The 14,821-nt window shown below is 39.8% G+C and overlaps 2 protein-coding genes across 2 annotated transcripts; both read right to left on the bottom strand.

The window, feature by feature from the left end:
• Positions 1-1,632: 1,632 nt before the first annotated feature.
• Positions 1,633-13,621, bottom strand: LOC109031487 (protein D2). The gene is made up of 6 exons (XM_019043016.2): positions 13,501-13,621; positions 9,649-9,908; positions 8,181-8,304; positions 7,846-7,983; positions 6,782-6,857; positions 1,633-2,412 (listed from the first exon to the last, which is right to left on the bottom strand). The coding sequence occupies exons 2-6, from the start codon at positions 9,853-9,855 to the stop codon at positions 2,274-2,276; spliced, it is 684 nt and encodes a 227-aa protein (XP_018898561.1). The 5' UTR covers positions 9,856-9,908; positions 13,501-13,621; the 3' UTR covers positions 1,633-2,273.
• LOC140224372 (KRAB-A domain-containing protein 2-like) lies at positions 2,934-5,630 on the bottom strand. The gene is made up of 3 exons (XM_072299049.1): positions 5,215-5,630; positions 3,350-4,728; positions 2,934-2,954 (listed from the first exon to the last, which is right to left on the bottom strand). The coding sequence occupies exons 1-3, from the start codon at positions 5,549-5,551 to the stop codon at positions 2,934-2,936; spliced, it is 1,737 nt and encodes a 578-aa protein (XP_072155150.1). The 5' UTR covers positions 5,552-5,630.
• Positions 13,622-14,821: the final 1,200 nt, after the last annotated feature.

Here is a 14,821-nt window from a genome sequence, read left to right as displayed (position 1 = left end):
TTAGTAGCACCACTTACTTAGCCTCCCTGTAACATCTATTTTAAGCACATCTTGGCTCATCTTTTCTCGCAGAAGTTGAAAAGTTCAGCACCTCTATTGAAATGACTCTCAAATATTCAGGCGTGGTTTGCCTTTTTGAGAATCTTCGAAGGTAGTTAGTGTATTGCGGAGTACAAAGTGCCTCTAAAACTTGATATCATTGGGCTGCTGCTTGAGGCAAGTAGTTTCGGGCACAACGCTTAAGATCACCGAAAAATTGAATTTTCCTTGAAATTTAATGTGGGGATACAATTACATACACCAATGAAAGAAGTGTGGTGAAAGTTTGGTGAACTGGGAAGGAATAAGCAGTCTCTTAACTGCAACTAATAATTAAGATTTTGATTGGGAGATTTTTGTACAAATCGGGATTCAACATGTCGGACTGTGAGTTAATTTTTTGGCCTCAGTACAGTTAAAGTGGCACATTCAAGGTTAATAGGGCTCCTTTAATTTTGTTCGTTACATATAAACAGAGTTTAACAGGAACATACCTAGTTGCATTTTCGAAAAAAAAAAATGAGTTGGAAGTACTTATTTATTCAGTCATAGACTTTCTCCTGTCGAAAATTCAAAATGGAGACAAACTATTTTGAAAGTGAAAATAGTCGTTAGAACTGGGTTAGTTACGTAGGTCAAAGAATTGTGTTTTGATGCTTGATTCTTGTAGATTAGCTATGATCCGTCCAAACCGCAACTTTCTACATTCAATATTAACTGAAATATCTCCCTTTGAAAAGTCAGGTTTTTGATGTCATCCACCGCAATAGTGACACCGTTGGTTTCTTCCTCGTTTGTTCGATCAGTGATGCAAAGGGTGCAATGCAAAACTTCAACGACATTAAACACAAACAAACTGTGGTGAACTGTCTGACTGCCTAATCTCTCCGCGTTATCTCCTGATGAGAAGATCTTTGAAGCGCAAATCCCTCTGTTTCTTGAGTTGGTTTAAATGTCGTTAAATTTCCGCATTGCGCCCTCTGCATTACTGATAGGACAGAGGAGAAAGAAACCAAGGATGTCACTACCGCGGTGGATGACTTGAAAGACCCGACTTTTTGAAGGGCTATATCTCAGTTAATATTGGACGTAGAAAGTTGCAGTTTGGAAGGATCCTGTTATTTTTAGCTGATCTGCAAGAATCAAGCATCAAAACACGATTCGGTAACCCGACCCATTGTCCTTAGCTTTAGCTCTTATGGTGGAATAAAACCTAAAACCTTTTTTTCTTCCTTCCAAGTAGATGCAATCTGGTGCGTTTCTGTTGGACTTGGTCTTTACCATCGGTTGGTGCGCAGACGGAGTTGCTTACAATACAGAGTTTCTAGACTTCTGTAACCACTCCATTTCATCATAGACAAACCATTTTTCCAATTATTCTGAAAATTTCCGAAATTTGCATTCATAATGATGAGAGACCTTCCCAGAGTATCCAGACCTAAAGATCCACCAATGATTAATTTAGAAAATAACATGTCCGCTGAGATTTTGCAACACTCCAATGTGAATGCATTCCTATACGCAGCAGCCAACAGTACAACTCAGAAAGCAGCTAACAGCATGCAAGAGAATGAAAATGAAGGGTCACTTGAATGCTATAAAATTAAAAATATATTCAATCAATGATTGTTCAGACAAAATCAGACTTAAAAATATGCTCCTGTGGGTACATTTTCAGAGGAGGGGGATACAAAATTGCTAAATCTGAGAACAGTGTACACTTTAAAAACATTATGGATTAAAAATCATGAGATGAGTATCCTGAAAATGAGTGGAAGATATAATGTTAGTTCAAAATCTTTGATCTTAAAAAGATATGTGGGGCCCACAAGATAAGTTTAAAATGGGTCTGAGCACTGCTTAAATTTTAGAAAGCATTTTAAAAACTAAATAACCAGAATTGAATATCCAAACAACCTACTTAAAAACATGATAAAACTAAGATAAAATACTTTTAAATTTCAGCTCCCATAAGAAGTTTCTAACAGAGGACATAAACTTTGTGAATTAATTTGTTTTCATCTATTAGGCAATCCTTTGGATACACCTCATGTTCCAGTAAAAAGAGAATCTTTCAGGCTTTCTCACCATTTTAAAGGAAGATTAGATTAACTGCACAGAATATAATGAGACAGACAGTGCTCTAGAACTTGTTACTACAAGCGGTGGTACGGTTGCTTTCTGAGAAAACTGGCGGGGTGAAAAGGTGAGCTTTGTAGCCATTAGAAAAGAAATTAAGCCCCGAGTTGTTTGTAGAGAATTGGAACATATTCGTCCCATGCAGCTTGGTAGAAATTGCCTGCCACGGGGCCTTCCAGCTTGTACTTGGTTGCAAAGTTCTTGATGGAGAACTTCCCACGGTTGTCACCGGATCTGCCAAAAAAAAGCATAGTAGAAGAACATAGCATAAACAGTATCAGGTCTGCCTAGGCAAACCTAGGTCTGCCTAGGTAGACCTAGGTCTGCCAAGCACCTCGTTTGGCAAACCTAGGATTGCCTGAAAATTTTAGGCAGACCTAGGTTTGCCAAAAGTGATTTTAGGCAAACTAGGTTTGCCAAACGATTTTTTTGGCAAACCCCGTTTCTGATTTCTACCGCTAAAGTGACTTTACCGGAAAACTTTTTCTACCGCTAAAGTGACTTTACCGGAAAACTTTTCTACCGCTAAAGTGGCCTTACCGGAAAACTTTTTCTACCGCTAAAGTGACTTTACCGGAAAACTTTTTCTACCGCTAAAGTGACTTTACCGGAAAACTTTTTCTACCGCTAAAGTGACAGTACGAATTCAATGAGAAACAACTATTTATCCCCACGCAGACCGGGGCGAGCGGTGGTTTATTATAAAAGAATCACAGGTGAGGCTGAATAACAGTGTAACATAATATCACAAGTGCTTAAAACAGGGCACGAGAAATCTGAGTAGCAAAAAAAATTGGAAAAAAAATGCAAAATTTACAATTACAATTTGAAAAAAGATACAATTTGAAATCGTTACAGATTCCTTGTCACTTTTTTAACATAATATCATAATATCACAAGTGCTTAAAAAAGGGCATGAGGGAAAACGTTACACAATTGATGCAATTCGAAATCATTATAGATTTCTTGTCACTTTTTTATTTTTTAGAGGAAAAGTACATTCAAAGGAAATTTATTTATTGTTGCAGCTGAGGCTGGAGTGACATTTGGAGTTGCACAGTTTGCCATTTTTGCGGCACTTACACTGGTTTGAGGTGCAACCTTTTTTGCAGTTGCACCTTTCGAACCCCTGCGCAGAACCCCCAGCAACACTGGCTGCGGCCGCACGTACCGTAACCTTTTTTTCGGCTGGCACCTCACTGACCGATATGAAGGCCGTGGCGCACACGTCGAATTCCGACCGACAGTACCTTTTAGGGAGGATGCCGTCTTTGGTCCCTATTTTGTATAACTCGTGTTCGTTTTTGTCGAGAATTACGCCGATTATGTTTCTTAAACAAGCACGAGGCTTGTCCACGTCTGGTATAGGTATTGTTACGTTGTCGCCGACCTTCGCTGGCGGATGCGTTTTGTCCGAGTGCAGACGCATCTTCTTAGCTTGCTGTTCCAAACCAGCAGCTGCCTGACTCCGAGCTTTTCGGATGTTCTTCCTCGTCGCGCAGTTGCCGCACAAGACTTCATGTTCGCCTTCCGGTTTTTCTTCTGTTGTGTCCAAGTCAGCACCGCACGATTGGCAAACGTTTCCGGCGGAAGTTGTGACTGGACTAAGTTGAGGTGGTTGAGTCTGGGTAGTGTTTCCGGCGGAAGTTGCGACGGGACTAAGTTGAGGTGGTTGAGTCTGGGTAGTGTTTCCGGCGGAAGTTGCGACGGGACTAAGTTGAGGTGGTTGAGTCTGGGTAGTGTTTCCGGCGGAAGTTGTGACTGGACTAAGTTGAGGTGGTTGAGTCTGGGTAGTGTTTCCGGCGGAAGTTGTCACCGGTTCATTCTCGTCGTTTTCTTCGTCATTTTCTTCATTGACCTGTGAGGAAGCCAATAACTCCTCCAGCTGCTCCTCCGTCTCAACATTCGCCAACATATCCGGCGTCAAACTGCTTGTAGTGAGACCAACTCTTGGCTTCATTCCGAATAATGCTTCGTATGGGCTCATTCTGATACCGGCGTGATAAGCACGATTTTTCATGAACTGGATGAAAGGTAACGCGTCGGGCCACTGGTTCGTCTTTTTGTCAATTAGCCACGCCGCCAACATATTTTCCACGTCCTGGTTGGCGCGCTCAATGGATCCCTGACTTTGACTGTGGCGCGGCTTACCGTTGACCAGTTGCAACTCCGGCCAATGTATTTTCATGCACTTAATAATATTATTGACGAATTCCCTACCGTTGTCGCTGTGAAGGATACACGGTGCCCCAAAAGTTAAGAAGATGTCCTTCAAGTGCGCAGCTACTTCCTCAGCTGTTTTGTGCGAGAGGGCTCGAAGCTGAATAAATTTTGTTAAGTGGTCTTGATAATTGAGGATGAACCGTTTCCCTTGGATTTCTTGACTCTGCATGTCCACAAGATCGACCTGGCAGCGACTGTTTAGCTGTTTGTGCAGGATGGGCTTCGTCACGAGTCCTCTTTTTCGTTTGGTTTTCTTCCCGGCACAGACCTCGCACATCCCTAGAAACTTTTCGATCATAGGTCTCGTAATGTTAGCATATTTGCGACCTGAAAGCAGAAAAACAAGGACAAGTAATTTCAAACAAGTCAGCCAGTGCCGAGTATTTTTCCCGCGATAGATAGATGGGAAAATACTTGACCCAGTCGCTCTCCTATTTTCGCGCCTTGAGACAAGCTGTCCGCTGCATGTGCCGCTAAGTACAGTGAAAATCGTGGATCGGTAAGATAAGCAGCGACAGCTCGGAGGTAGGATTCTCGACTGCGAAATGAAAGGTCCACGGTTCGAGTGTGACTGGCGGCGCTTAATTTTTACATCGAATTTAAAAAAAAAAAACAAAAAATTTACCGAACAAATTAGTGAGATAATCAATAATATTAAGTGACATAATAAAATTAAAATAAATCTGAGACCAACATAGTTCATTATTTTTTTAAAAATTACCATATAGAATACGTCAAGGCTCGTGCTATAAAAACAGAAAATAAACAGAAAAAAAAAAATTGATAAAAATAATGGTTAACTACGAAACTTACCAAGCTCTGCTTTCAACCGGTCTCGACCTCCGTGTCCAATAGCAGCATGAGTCGCTTCAATTGTTCCGTATACTTCCTCCAATGGAACAAAATACACAATGTCATCGGTTCCCGTTGCTTTCACCAACTTTTCTATACCCCCGATTTCAATAACATTAAACCGCCTAACACGTCTCTTCTGTTGGGGGGTTTTATTCCGAGCACTTCTCGCGGCTTTCACTTCATTTATCAGATCACTGTACTGTTCTCTGGGAATAACATGCAATTGGTTTTTTTCACTATCTTCATTTATAAAACTACGTAAAAAAAGTTCAAAATTAACGTTCGCGGTAGCCATGATTACTCCGTTGCACAAAAACAAAACACTGATCACTGTCCTCCGTGGACGCCGCGTTCCGCGAAGCGTGTTTGGTGCGCTACCGTTCGCACCTAATCCACAAGAATTTGTCTTCCCTGTCATCTAATTGGAATGTCCACTGATAACGCCGCCGAATTTTTCTCACGAGTGCTTCCCTTGTTGCCAAGTAAGCGGTGAAAAAGTTTTCCGGTAAAGTCACTTTAGCGGTAGAAAAAGTTTTCCGGTAAGGCCACTTTAGCGGTAGAAAAGTTTTCCGGTAAAGTCACTTTAGCGGTAGAAAAAGTTTTCCGGTAAAGTCACTTTAGCGGTAGAAAAAGTTTTCCGGTAAAGTCACTTTAGCGGTAGAAAAAGTTTTCCGGTAAAGTCACTTTAGCGGTAGAAATCAGAAACGGGGTTTGCCAAAAAAATCGTTTGGCAAACCTAGTTTGCCTAAAATCACTTTTGGCAAACCTAGGTCTGCCTAAAATTTTCAGGCAATCCTAGGTTTGCCAAACGAGGTGCTTGGCAGACCTAGGTCTACCTAGGCAGACCTAGGTTTGCCTAGGCAGACCTAGGTCTGCCTATCCACAAAAGAAGAAATTTTTCTTAGATAATGTGACTGCAGAGTTGACAGATGGAAATACAGCATTTTGGACTGTCATGGCAGTCTCAATGAAGTTTAGATCTCTTTTCAGGGTAAGTTTTCGACAATGCAAGCCTTGTCGCGTTGTTTTCTTGAGTTTTTTTATTTCAAAGTTCGAAAAAAAAAATTAAATTAAAAAAAGTTCCAACTTTACAACTAAAAGAACCTGCAACAGATAAACTGATCAGGCTGCTTAAATGAACCACTCTGGATATCTCTGACTTTCCCTATTTTGCAGATCACCAGAAATCTTGCTGTTATTATTTTAAGCCTCAGAAAAGCGGGATTTTTTTTTCTTTTTTAAATATTTTTTTGAATCGCCAATTATGAAGCCCTGCTACATTTTCGAAAATGTGTTCATGAACTCTAAAGGGGAAAAACAGTGTTTGAAAAATTGCTTTCCAGTTTTGAGTTAATAAAAAAGCTTGAGAAAAGTTCAATTTAAATGGGTTAATGAGCTTTGAAGGTCCTAAGGAACGTAAAACCTGACATCAACGAATTTCAACAGTGACTGAACTGGTGTATTTAGTGAGCAGTTGACTATAAACAATAATCAACTTTTCTAGAAATAAAGAAGATATGCTTACGTATTAGGAAGACGGGGTTCATCAAAAGTTAATTTTCCTGGTTGTTTGTAGACCAAGAAGACATAGCGATGAAGGTCTGCAAAATAGAAAATGAGCTCATAAATTATTAAAATTAATGAATGAATACCAGAGATTTTCAAAATAATTCAATTTACATTTTTAAGACCAATGCACCAAACAGTAACTGTGTGATAAAAGGTAAATCAAATGTACTTAAATAAGAGGAAAGTTGAGTTCGTTATTCCTTAAAATTCAGTACACAACAACAGCTAATTGTTAATAAGCTCATGCAGTAGGTACATCATTGGGAAGAAATGATTTTGGCAGATTATTTCATAAGAATGAGTGTAAAGGAACATCTACTTATAAAGTTTCTGTCTATAAATTTTCATTTATAAAGGTCGAGGGCAAAAACTAACAAGAAAAAAGAACCTTTTCAACATGAGCTTAAGGACTAAAATAAGTATTTCTGGGTGATTTACAATTGAAGTCTGACAGAGGAGAAATCTTTTTCAAGAACACAGTTAAAATTTCAGCAAGCAAAATTATGAAAAATGAGTGTACAAAATAATTAACACCCCCCCCCCCCCCTCCTTCTGCTCTTTCAGAGCCGTAGAATGAATACTGGCTGTATTCCTGCCACTGTTTAGATCTTTCATAGATAAGACTTATCCACTCTCATTTGTCAACAATTTTTCAAGGCTAGCAATACTGTACGCTTTAAGAGCAAAATTGTTGGACCCATTAGAGGCCATTTCCTAAGTGCTATGGGACAAGTCTTATTATCAGATTATCAAAAGAAAATAACCAGAATTTGCAACGGAACTGTGCAAAAGGATGTTCTCTCCGTGTTCTAATTGATTCCTAAGAAAAATAACAACAAATGAAAGAATAAAATTTAGGCAGTTTATACCTCAACAAGAAAACCGACTGTTGAGTGTATGTAAAAATATTGAGTGTTCATTTCATCTTTGAGGGACTGAAAATTGAAAATGAAGCTCTTAAAGTGCGATGAAGAATGAAAACCTTCTTCTTACAACACACGGTAATGAAGTTTTGCTCACCGGTTCCTTGTGGAGGGCCAGATCCAACATAGGCTGACAGTGTTTCTCCAGAGGATACATCATTACCTTTGATATTTCCAACAAGCCAGTGATGCCATTCACGGTACTTGGGGTCCTTTCGGCTTGGGGCATCTGGATCTGAAATTGAACGCAGGCTTTTTAAGTAAGAAAATCACTTTGCAGTTTAAACTTTGAACTTTCCTTTTTCAATGGCAACTCTGGTTCTCTCATCATTGATTCGAGTCCGAAATATGTAATTTTCTGCACTTCAGAAACTTGGTTAGATCTAAAACCTACGCTCAACATATTACAGCAAAAACTCTTGGATGCATTACCTGTCATGCAGAGGGTGTAGTAAGCGTCAGATTCTGCATTCCATTTAACTGTTGGAATGTCCTTGACCTTAGTTGGTGTTAATTCATTGCCGAATTCCACTTTCACACCACTGGGGTATGAAACCTGTTGAAGACAAGACAAAAGAAAAGTCCATCACTGAGGAATCAAAATCAGGAAGGGGGAAGTAAGTAACGAGAAGGCCGATAGTAAAAAGGGCAAAGTGGGTTTTGACAAAATTGAAAATGTTGCAAACTACTTCAAGTTTAGGTTCTTAATGCATGAGGGTCAATCACTTGCGTTTTACCAAGAGCAAAGGAATCATGAAACTTCATTGACTCTCAATTCGGGGAGTTAACAAAATGGGAAAGGCTGACTTTGAGTAAGCTTTTAATTTTAAATTCCTTTGCAACTTGGATGAATTGATCATGATTGTATTAATATCATGCCTTCACAGGCCTGATCTGACTTTCAGTGCAAGGTAAGAATCAAATATCAATGGTGAAAATACAGGAACGTGACTCTTGGTTTGCGATGTCGCAGACATCCCATTATTTTCTAAATTATAGATAAAAAAGTACTCAACTTCTTATTATGAGCTTCCCAGGTTTTTCTCCTCCTTAGGGAGAAAAATATCTAAACATTTCAAGTGATGGCGTTGCTTTGTTTTCCTTAAATAAAACAAAATGGTAGTAGAGATTTGGAAACACTGCAATGGAGATGCACATTCCTGCAGTTTCACCACCGATACGTAGAAGGAAAGGTACTTATTATTAGAATCTTTATGATGCAAAAACGAATAAGTGTGCCTCGGTTACAAAACTCCTAAACATGCCTCACTGTGTACTAACAGAATTACAGAATCATGACGGTGCAAGCAAGTACCTACTCTTTGCCCTTCACGAATTGCCCCAACTTGCTGCAAGTGTCTATCCCAACATCAACATCTGCATTCTGAGTGAACGTTCATGACCTTCAATGCAGGGTTACTGGATAGAGTTCCAGATATCAGTATGTAAAATTAGAAAGACCTCTTGCACCCTTATCAGCATGTTACAAAGTAGATAAGGGAACCTGATGCTGGTGACAGGGGCTGCTTATGTAATAATGCAGCAACCAAATTTTATGAGTAAATAACTCAAGAGTGGGAGTAATTAGCAGTTTGGGAAGACTGAGGCAAATAATAATGACTGAATAGAATTCGTTGGTGATAAAAAGCAGACCCTGTGCAAGCAGGAAAAGTCCGGTGGGTACCCTCAGATGAAACCTGTCTCGCTAGGGTTCGTCCAGAACTTTCCAAAGAAAGTTCTCCGAGGTTTCCTCGAAACACAAATGAGTGTAGTAAACCTCTGTTAATCTACGGGACCTACATGCGAAGAATTCATAGAAGGAATTGTTGAGAAGAGAGATGACAATGAGGTTCCATTGCCTCTTATCAATGGAGTGAGATAAGACATGGTGAAGCCTTACCTCGGCAGGTTCTTTGGGTAAGGAATCGATGACATCAGGAACGACTTCCAAACTTTTGAAATTGTCCATGACGGCTGAGCTTAGGGCTTGAGAGATCGGAAGACTGCAAACGATTGGAGCGAGGAAAGTCACTTTACGGGTGAAAAACCGGCTTGAAGTTGCTCGCAACGCGCACGAAATCATGGTCAACAGGATTAGTGTCAACATTGTGCCGGTAGAGAGCGGGCTCACCGGTGGTGACGTAACGCGGCGTTTACGCGCTAAATTCAAAATACTAAAGATCAGATAAGACCCGCGACAGCGCACAGGGGAGAATTTCATGAGCCGCGCCGCTAACGAAATGGGCAAAAGGTCGGACATGGGGGTGTCGCTAATTTTGGATCCGGAGTGGGCATGAAGTGTTCCTAAGGGTTCATACTATACGAATCTAGCATGTATTTTCAATTTTTTTCCTCCAATTTTTTCCTAGAGCTCCTCAAATGTGGCAGATTCCGCTGTTCCTGAAATTGTCACACTTCGTCAAAATTTTTTCGACCCTTGTATTTTGTTGTGCCGTTATTGCATGTAAATTTTGATGCCTGAAACTTATTGTTGAGACTCTGAGGAACATTTTTCACTGGTAATGATTGAAATTATGTCAAATCTGAAGGCTGCCACGTAACTCTAAAGTTACCTACTTCAAAAAGATGAAAATTGAACTTTAAGCAAGCTTTCAAAAAATTCACCGCATTTCACCGAAAAAGTAAGCATATGGCGTGCTCAAGTAATCCTTCGAGAATGATATTCAGCCATATTTGGCTGCAGATAGGCGCAGATTCGTGAAATTCTTTGATTTTCGTCTGAAAAAGCCAGACGTCACGAGTGGGTCTCTCTCCGTCAAACTCTATTCGACCCTTATATTTTGTTGTGAGATGAACCCATGTAAATTTTGATGCTTGAAACTTATTTTTGAGATTCTGTAGAACATTTTTCACTGGTCACAATTTAAATTATCTCAATGCTGAAGGCTACCACGTATCTCCAAAGTTACCCGCTTCAGAAAGATGAAAATTGAACTTTAAGCAAGCTTTCAAAAAATTCACCGCATTTCACCGAAAAATTAATCATATGGCGTGCTCAAGTAATCCTTCGAGAATGATAACCAGCCATATTTGGCTGCAGATAGGCGCAGATTCGTGAAATTTATTGAATTTTGCAGACGGCACAAGGCACCCTGCAATAGCGTACGTTGGGACGTCCCTCCTAAAAAATTAGAAAATGTACAATTGTTCATATATATTGTATGGTTTTAAGACCAGCATTCCTCTGCCCAAGATACCTAAATTATAACACCCCCCCCCCCCCCCTCGGTGTAAGCTTAGAGAAATTTGCCTCTCTCGAAAGCAAATATCGCAGGTTGCTAGATGCGCTTAATCCAATTATTACACCCTGCGAATTAAGGCGTAGCTGTTTTATTTAAGTAATATTGTGAACATAATAATGACTACGCATAGTAGTGTTAAACATCAGCAAATATGCGGTTGCGTTCCATCCGCTTAAGACGCGACGAAGAGCGTAACTGGCCAATACGGATTTCCCATCGTAGGATTAGATGTAAATTGATCGACGAGGGGACTTTATCCTAACTGTTACTAGACCATTTATTGATGACTGCCATGCCACCTGAATCTGGCATCCAAAACAATCGAAGAGATAAGTGGAAATGCATCAAATAATCAGTTTTACATTAAACAGTTGTATATGGTTGATAACATCAATAAAAACGCAAAAATCTTAATCGCAAAATCTTAAAACTCATAAGGCTACTGCACTTCTAGTCCTTTATCATAGCAATAATGACAGTGACATCAACTTCGAAGAGGACCTTCTCGAAGAGATTTAGAGGAAGTAGAGGAATCGATGGACGATGGCGGAACGGACGACAGCGAATAAGATGATTAGATAGGCCTTCCAACCGTTTTTTTATGTCAACTGTGTTCTAATAGCGAACCGTATACTGAATAAGTATAGAGTTTTTTCATGAACTGACGGTTTACTTTAATTTCCTATTCTTTCAATACGTTCTAATTATTCCACTTTGAAATAACTGCACAGTAATCATATATATTAAAGCATAATTTTATTGTATCCGATACTTCTTCCTTAATGTTGATGTGATGTAATGTTTGCGTCGATGAATCGATAAAATTATGGTCAAAATCGAATTCTACGATAAAAATACTTCAGATTACGTGAAATTTAACTTGGAATTTTGGAAAAGGGAGTGAAACGGTTGAGAGAAACTGGAGAGAAAATCTACGAATACACCTTAATTCCTACTATCCTGAGCAATACTTCATAAAAACACCCAAAAACATGCATTTCCGTGTGAAAATCGACCAAACTAAGGTCAAAATCAGATTCTGCGATGAAAATGCTTCGGGAACACATAGTTTGGACCTGAAATTCCATAAAGATCGAAGGATATAGCGGAAAGAAGTTGCGGAGGAAGTCCATGACCGGGCAATCCTATGTTTCGTTACAGTGGCGCCGCGCCGTCCGCAGCGCGCATGGCACACGACCTGCCTTTCATTATCACACTTCATCGAGCGTCGAGAGTTCAAGAGTTCACTAATTATTGCACATGACCAGTGTGTAATTTAATTAAATTAAATAAATTAATTAAAAAAAAAAAAAAAAAAAAAAAAAATCACGATACTCGAGTTTCCTCGCCAGGGAGCTCTCCCCGCAAGAAATCGCTCGCCACCCGCCCGCCGCGCCGGGACAGCCGTGGCGTGCTGCCTACAAACGCACACTGACGCCTACAAACCTAACAGGGATACTTCACGCATTGCGCAATGCTTGAAGTATCCCTTTAAGTTTGTAGGCGTCAAGGCGCGTTTCGCGCTGGCAGCACGTAAGGCCGCAACGTGCTATAAACTTGCCCACAATTAGTAGGTCAGGGTCTTGAAATGAAGGCAACTTGACGAATTCGAAATTAGCGACTAAGAAACATCAGTTACGAAACTTTCGTCAGTCATTATCCGAATTATTTCTTCCTATTCCTAAGTTTAGGATCATAGTCTGCCGCGGGCGGCGGCGCTCATGAAATTCTCCCTTGTGTTCAATCGTGAGGCCCGAAGTGTCAGAGCGTGCGAAATATCGCATCAATTCGTTCCATAATTTCAGCTACTTATGTCATTTTTTTTTTTCGAATTTTGAGATCGCAGTTTTTATGAGACTAAAGAATTCATGTACCTTTGACAAAGAAATTCAACGTATTGAAGGCAGGGTTTTTTCAGAGGAAAAATATCACATTCGAGTGCATGGGCGTAGCTAGGGGGGTCCTGGGGGGCTGCCCCCCTCCCCCAGAGAAATCTCCTACCTACGCCCCTGTTCGAGTGCGGTTTCGATATCAGTGTCGAATGCGATATTTTTCCTCTAAAAAAAATCATCCCTTTATTACCTTTGAATTTCTTTGTCAATTATGAATTCTTTAGTCTCATGGCAACAGAAGTGCGATCTCAAAATTTGAAAAAAATGACAAAGCTGAAATTTTGGAACGAATTGATGCTACGACATCGCACGTCGCTGACACAAAAAATGGCAACCGTCGAATTACCTATTAATGAAACTTTATGGTGAGATTCAGGTATTGATCATACAGATATTATTGCATGTGTTATATCCTAAAACTTAGGATGATAAAAAGAGAAAAGTGAACGAGAGTTGCGTGAGCAATACTAGGTGTATTGATATTAGTAAAACCTTTAAACAATGAAGCTATTTTTGTAAGAATGAAAGGATGAAAATGAAAAAAGACGTATACCTATTTAAGAATGGAGAAAAATTAATACTTTTTGCGCCATTTACCTGGTTTTTATTGTTGGGGAGCGAAAAATCTTAGGGTCGAGTGCAGGGAACACGCTCACGCTCAGGGCCGAGCGTCCAATGGCTGACAACTATAGTCGACTGATCATGAACTGATTGGGATTACTGGCGCCGGTATCCCAATCGAACGTATTTAAATCAAAAGGAACTATCTCCATTGTGCCATTGTCCCTGCGACTCATATGAATACTTGAATGACGAGGCAAATGTCACAATTAAGATAGGTCCGTTTGATTTAAATACCTACATCTAATCGTTCCTCTCCGTCGATCAGCTCAGCGAGAGATCCAGCATTCCCAAGCACCGCACAATAGGTACCTATTCCATGTTTTAATGGCTAAAAAGATTCATAAGTCTCCAAGATATCCTGGCCCTCTGCCGAGCTACGGTAAATCTCAAATTTTGAAGTAGTGACGAAAAGCACTGGGAAAAATTATTAAATTTATAGTTCCAATTAGTTTAGAGCTCGATTTAGACTTTGGTGGTCCTCGGTTTTTTTTGTCAAACACAAAATCTGAGTTGTCTGAAAACGTTAAGTAGCCACTCACTCGTGAGATATTATAAAGGAAACTTTTGATGTGTCTACCGTGTTCCGCTAGACGCTTTGATGAGGAATCATGTGCAGTGATACTTATTTTCTCATTTTATGTCTATTAAGTCCATTATATCTATTATCATTACACCATTAACAGGTGCAATTTAGTACGTCAGTAAATGCCCTCCTATGTTGCAGGATTCTTCAAAAAACCCCGTCAAAATGAACTCGCCAATACGTGCAGTTACAACGTGAGGGTGGTGTGGGGGGGGGGGGGGGGGTGGTTCCTCAGCCGTTTTCCATTCCCTCAAAAAAAAAAAAAAATAGAATGGGTTGTTGTACATAGTTCGCGGTGGAGCGTCTAGCCCAAGGAGCAGCGTGCAACAATTTTTTTTTTTTTTTTTTTAAATATAGTTGCAGTTTGATGCAATAAAATAGCGAGTTTTTTTTTTTTTTTTTTTTTTTTTTTTTTTTACAGTGAAATGGCAATAATTTTAAACAATTTTCTCAATAAAATAATGCCGCTTTAGGACAAAAAAAAATTGCTTTACGATGTGCAGAGGCATTTTATTGAAAAGCAAAAAAATGGTAACTTTTTCAATTTTATTGAAAATGGAAAAACCCCTTTAATTACCTAATCGATATAGGCAACCTACACAACATTCCGTTGCAGTTGCAATATTTTACCATGACAGTGCCTAAGTAAGTGCCCGCAATTATTTGCGACCTCTCATACTTGGGAGTAAGATTTGAACTTGAGGTAGTATG

Source organism: Bemisia tabaci, chromosome 4 (genome assembly GCF_918797505.1).
Source record: "Bemisia tabaci chromosome 4, PGI_BMITA_v3".
NCBI lineage: Eukaryota > Metazoa > Arthropoda > Insecta > Hemiptera > Aleyrodidae > Bemisia > Bemisia tabaci.
Note: the sequence above shows the minus strand (reverse complement) of the source record. Positions and strands in the feature narration are given on the sequence as shown.

Coding starts and splice junctions, on each gene's coding strand:
- LOC140224372 (XM_072299049.1), bottom strand. CDS start 5,551: ATGGCTACCGCGAACGTTAATTTTGAACTTTTTTTACGTAGTTTTATA. Junction 4,729..5,214: donor CCGGTTGAAAGCAGAGCTTG/GTAAGTTTCGTA, acceptor TTCTGCTTTCAG/GTCGCAAATATGCTAACATT. Junction 2,955..3,349: donor CAGCCGAAAAAAAGGTTACG/GTACGTGCGGCC, acceptor TTTGCTACTCAG/ATTTCTCGTGCCCTGTTTTA.
- LOC109031487 (XM_019043016.2), bottom strand. CDS start 9,855: ATGTTGACACTAATCCTGTTGACCATGATTTCGTGCGCGTTGCGAGCA. Junction 8,305..9,648: donor TACCCAAAGAACCTGCCGAG/GTAAGGCTTCAC, acceptor TGTCTTCAACAG/GTTTCATACCCCAGTGGTGT. Junction 6,858..7,845: donor TGGCCCTCCACAAGGAACCG/GTGAGCAAAACT, acceptor TCTATTTTGCAG/ACCTTCATCGCTATGTCTTC.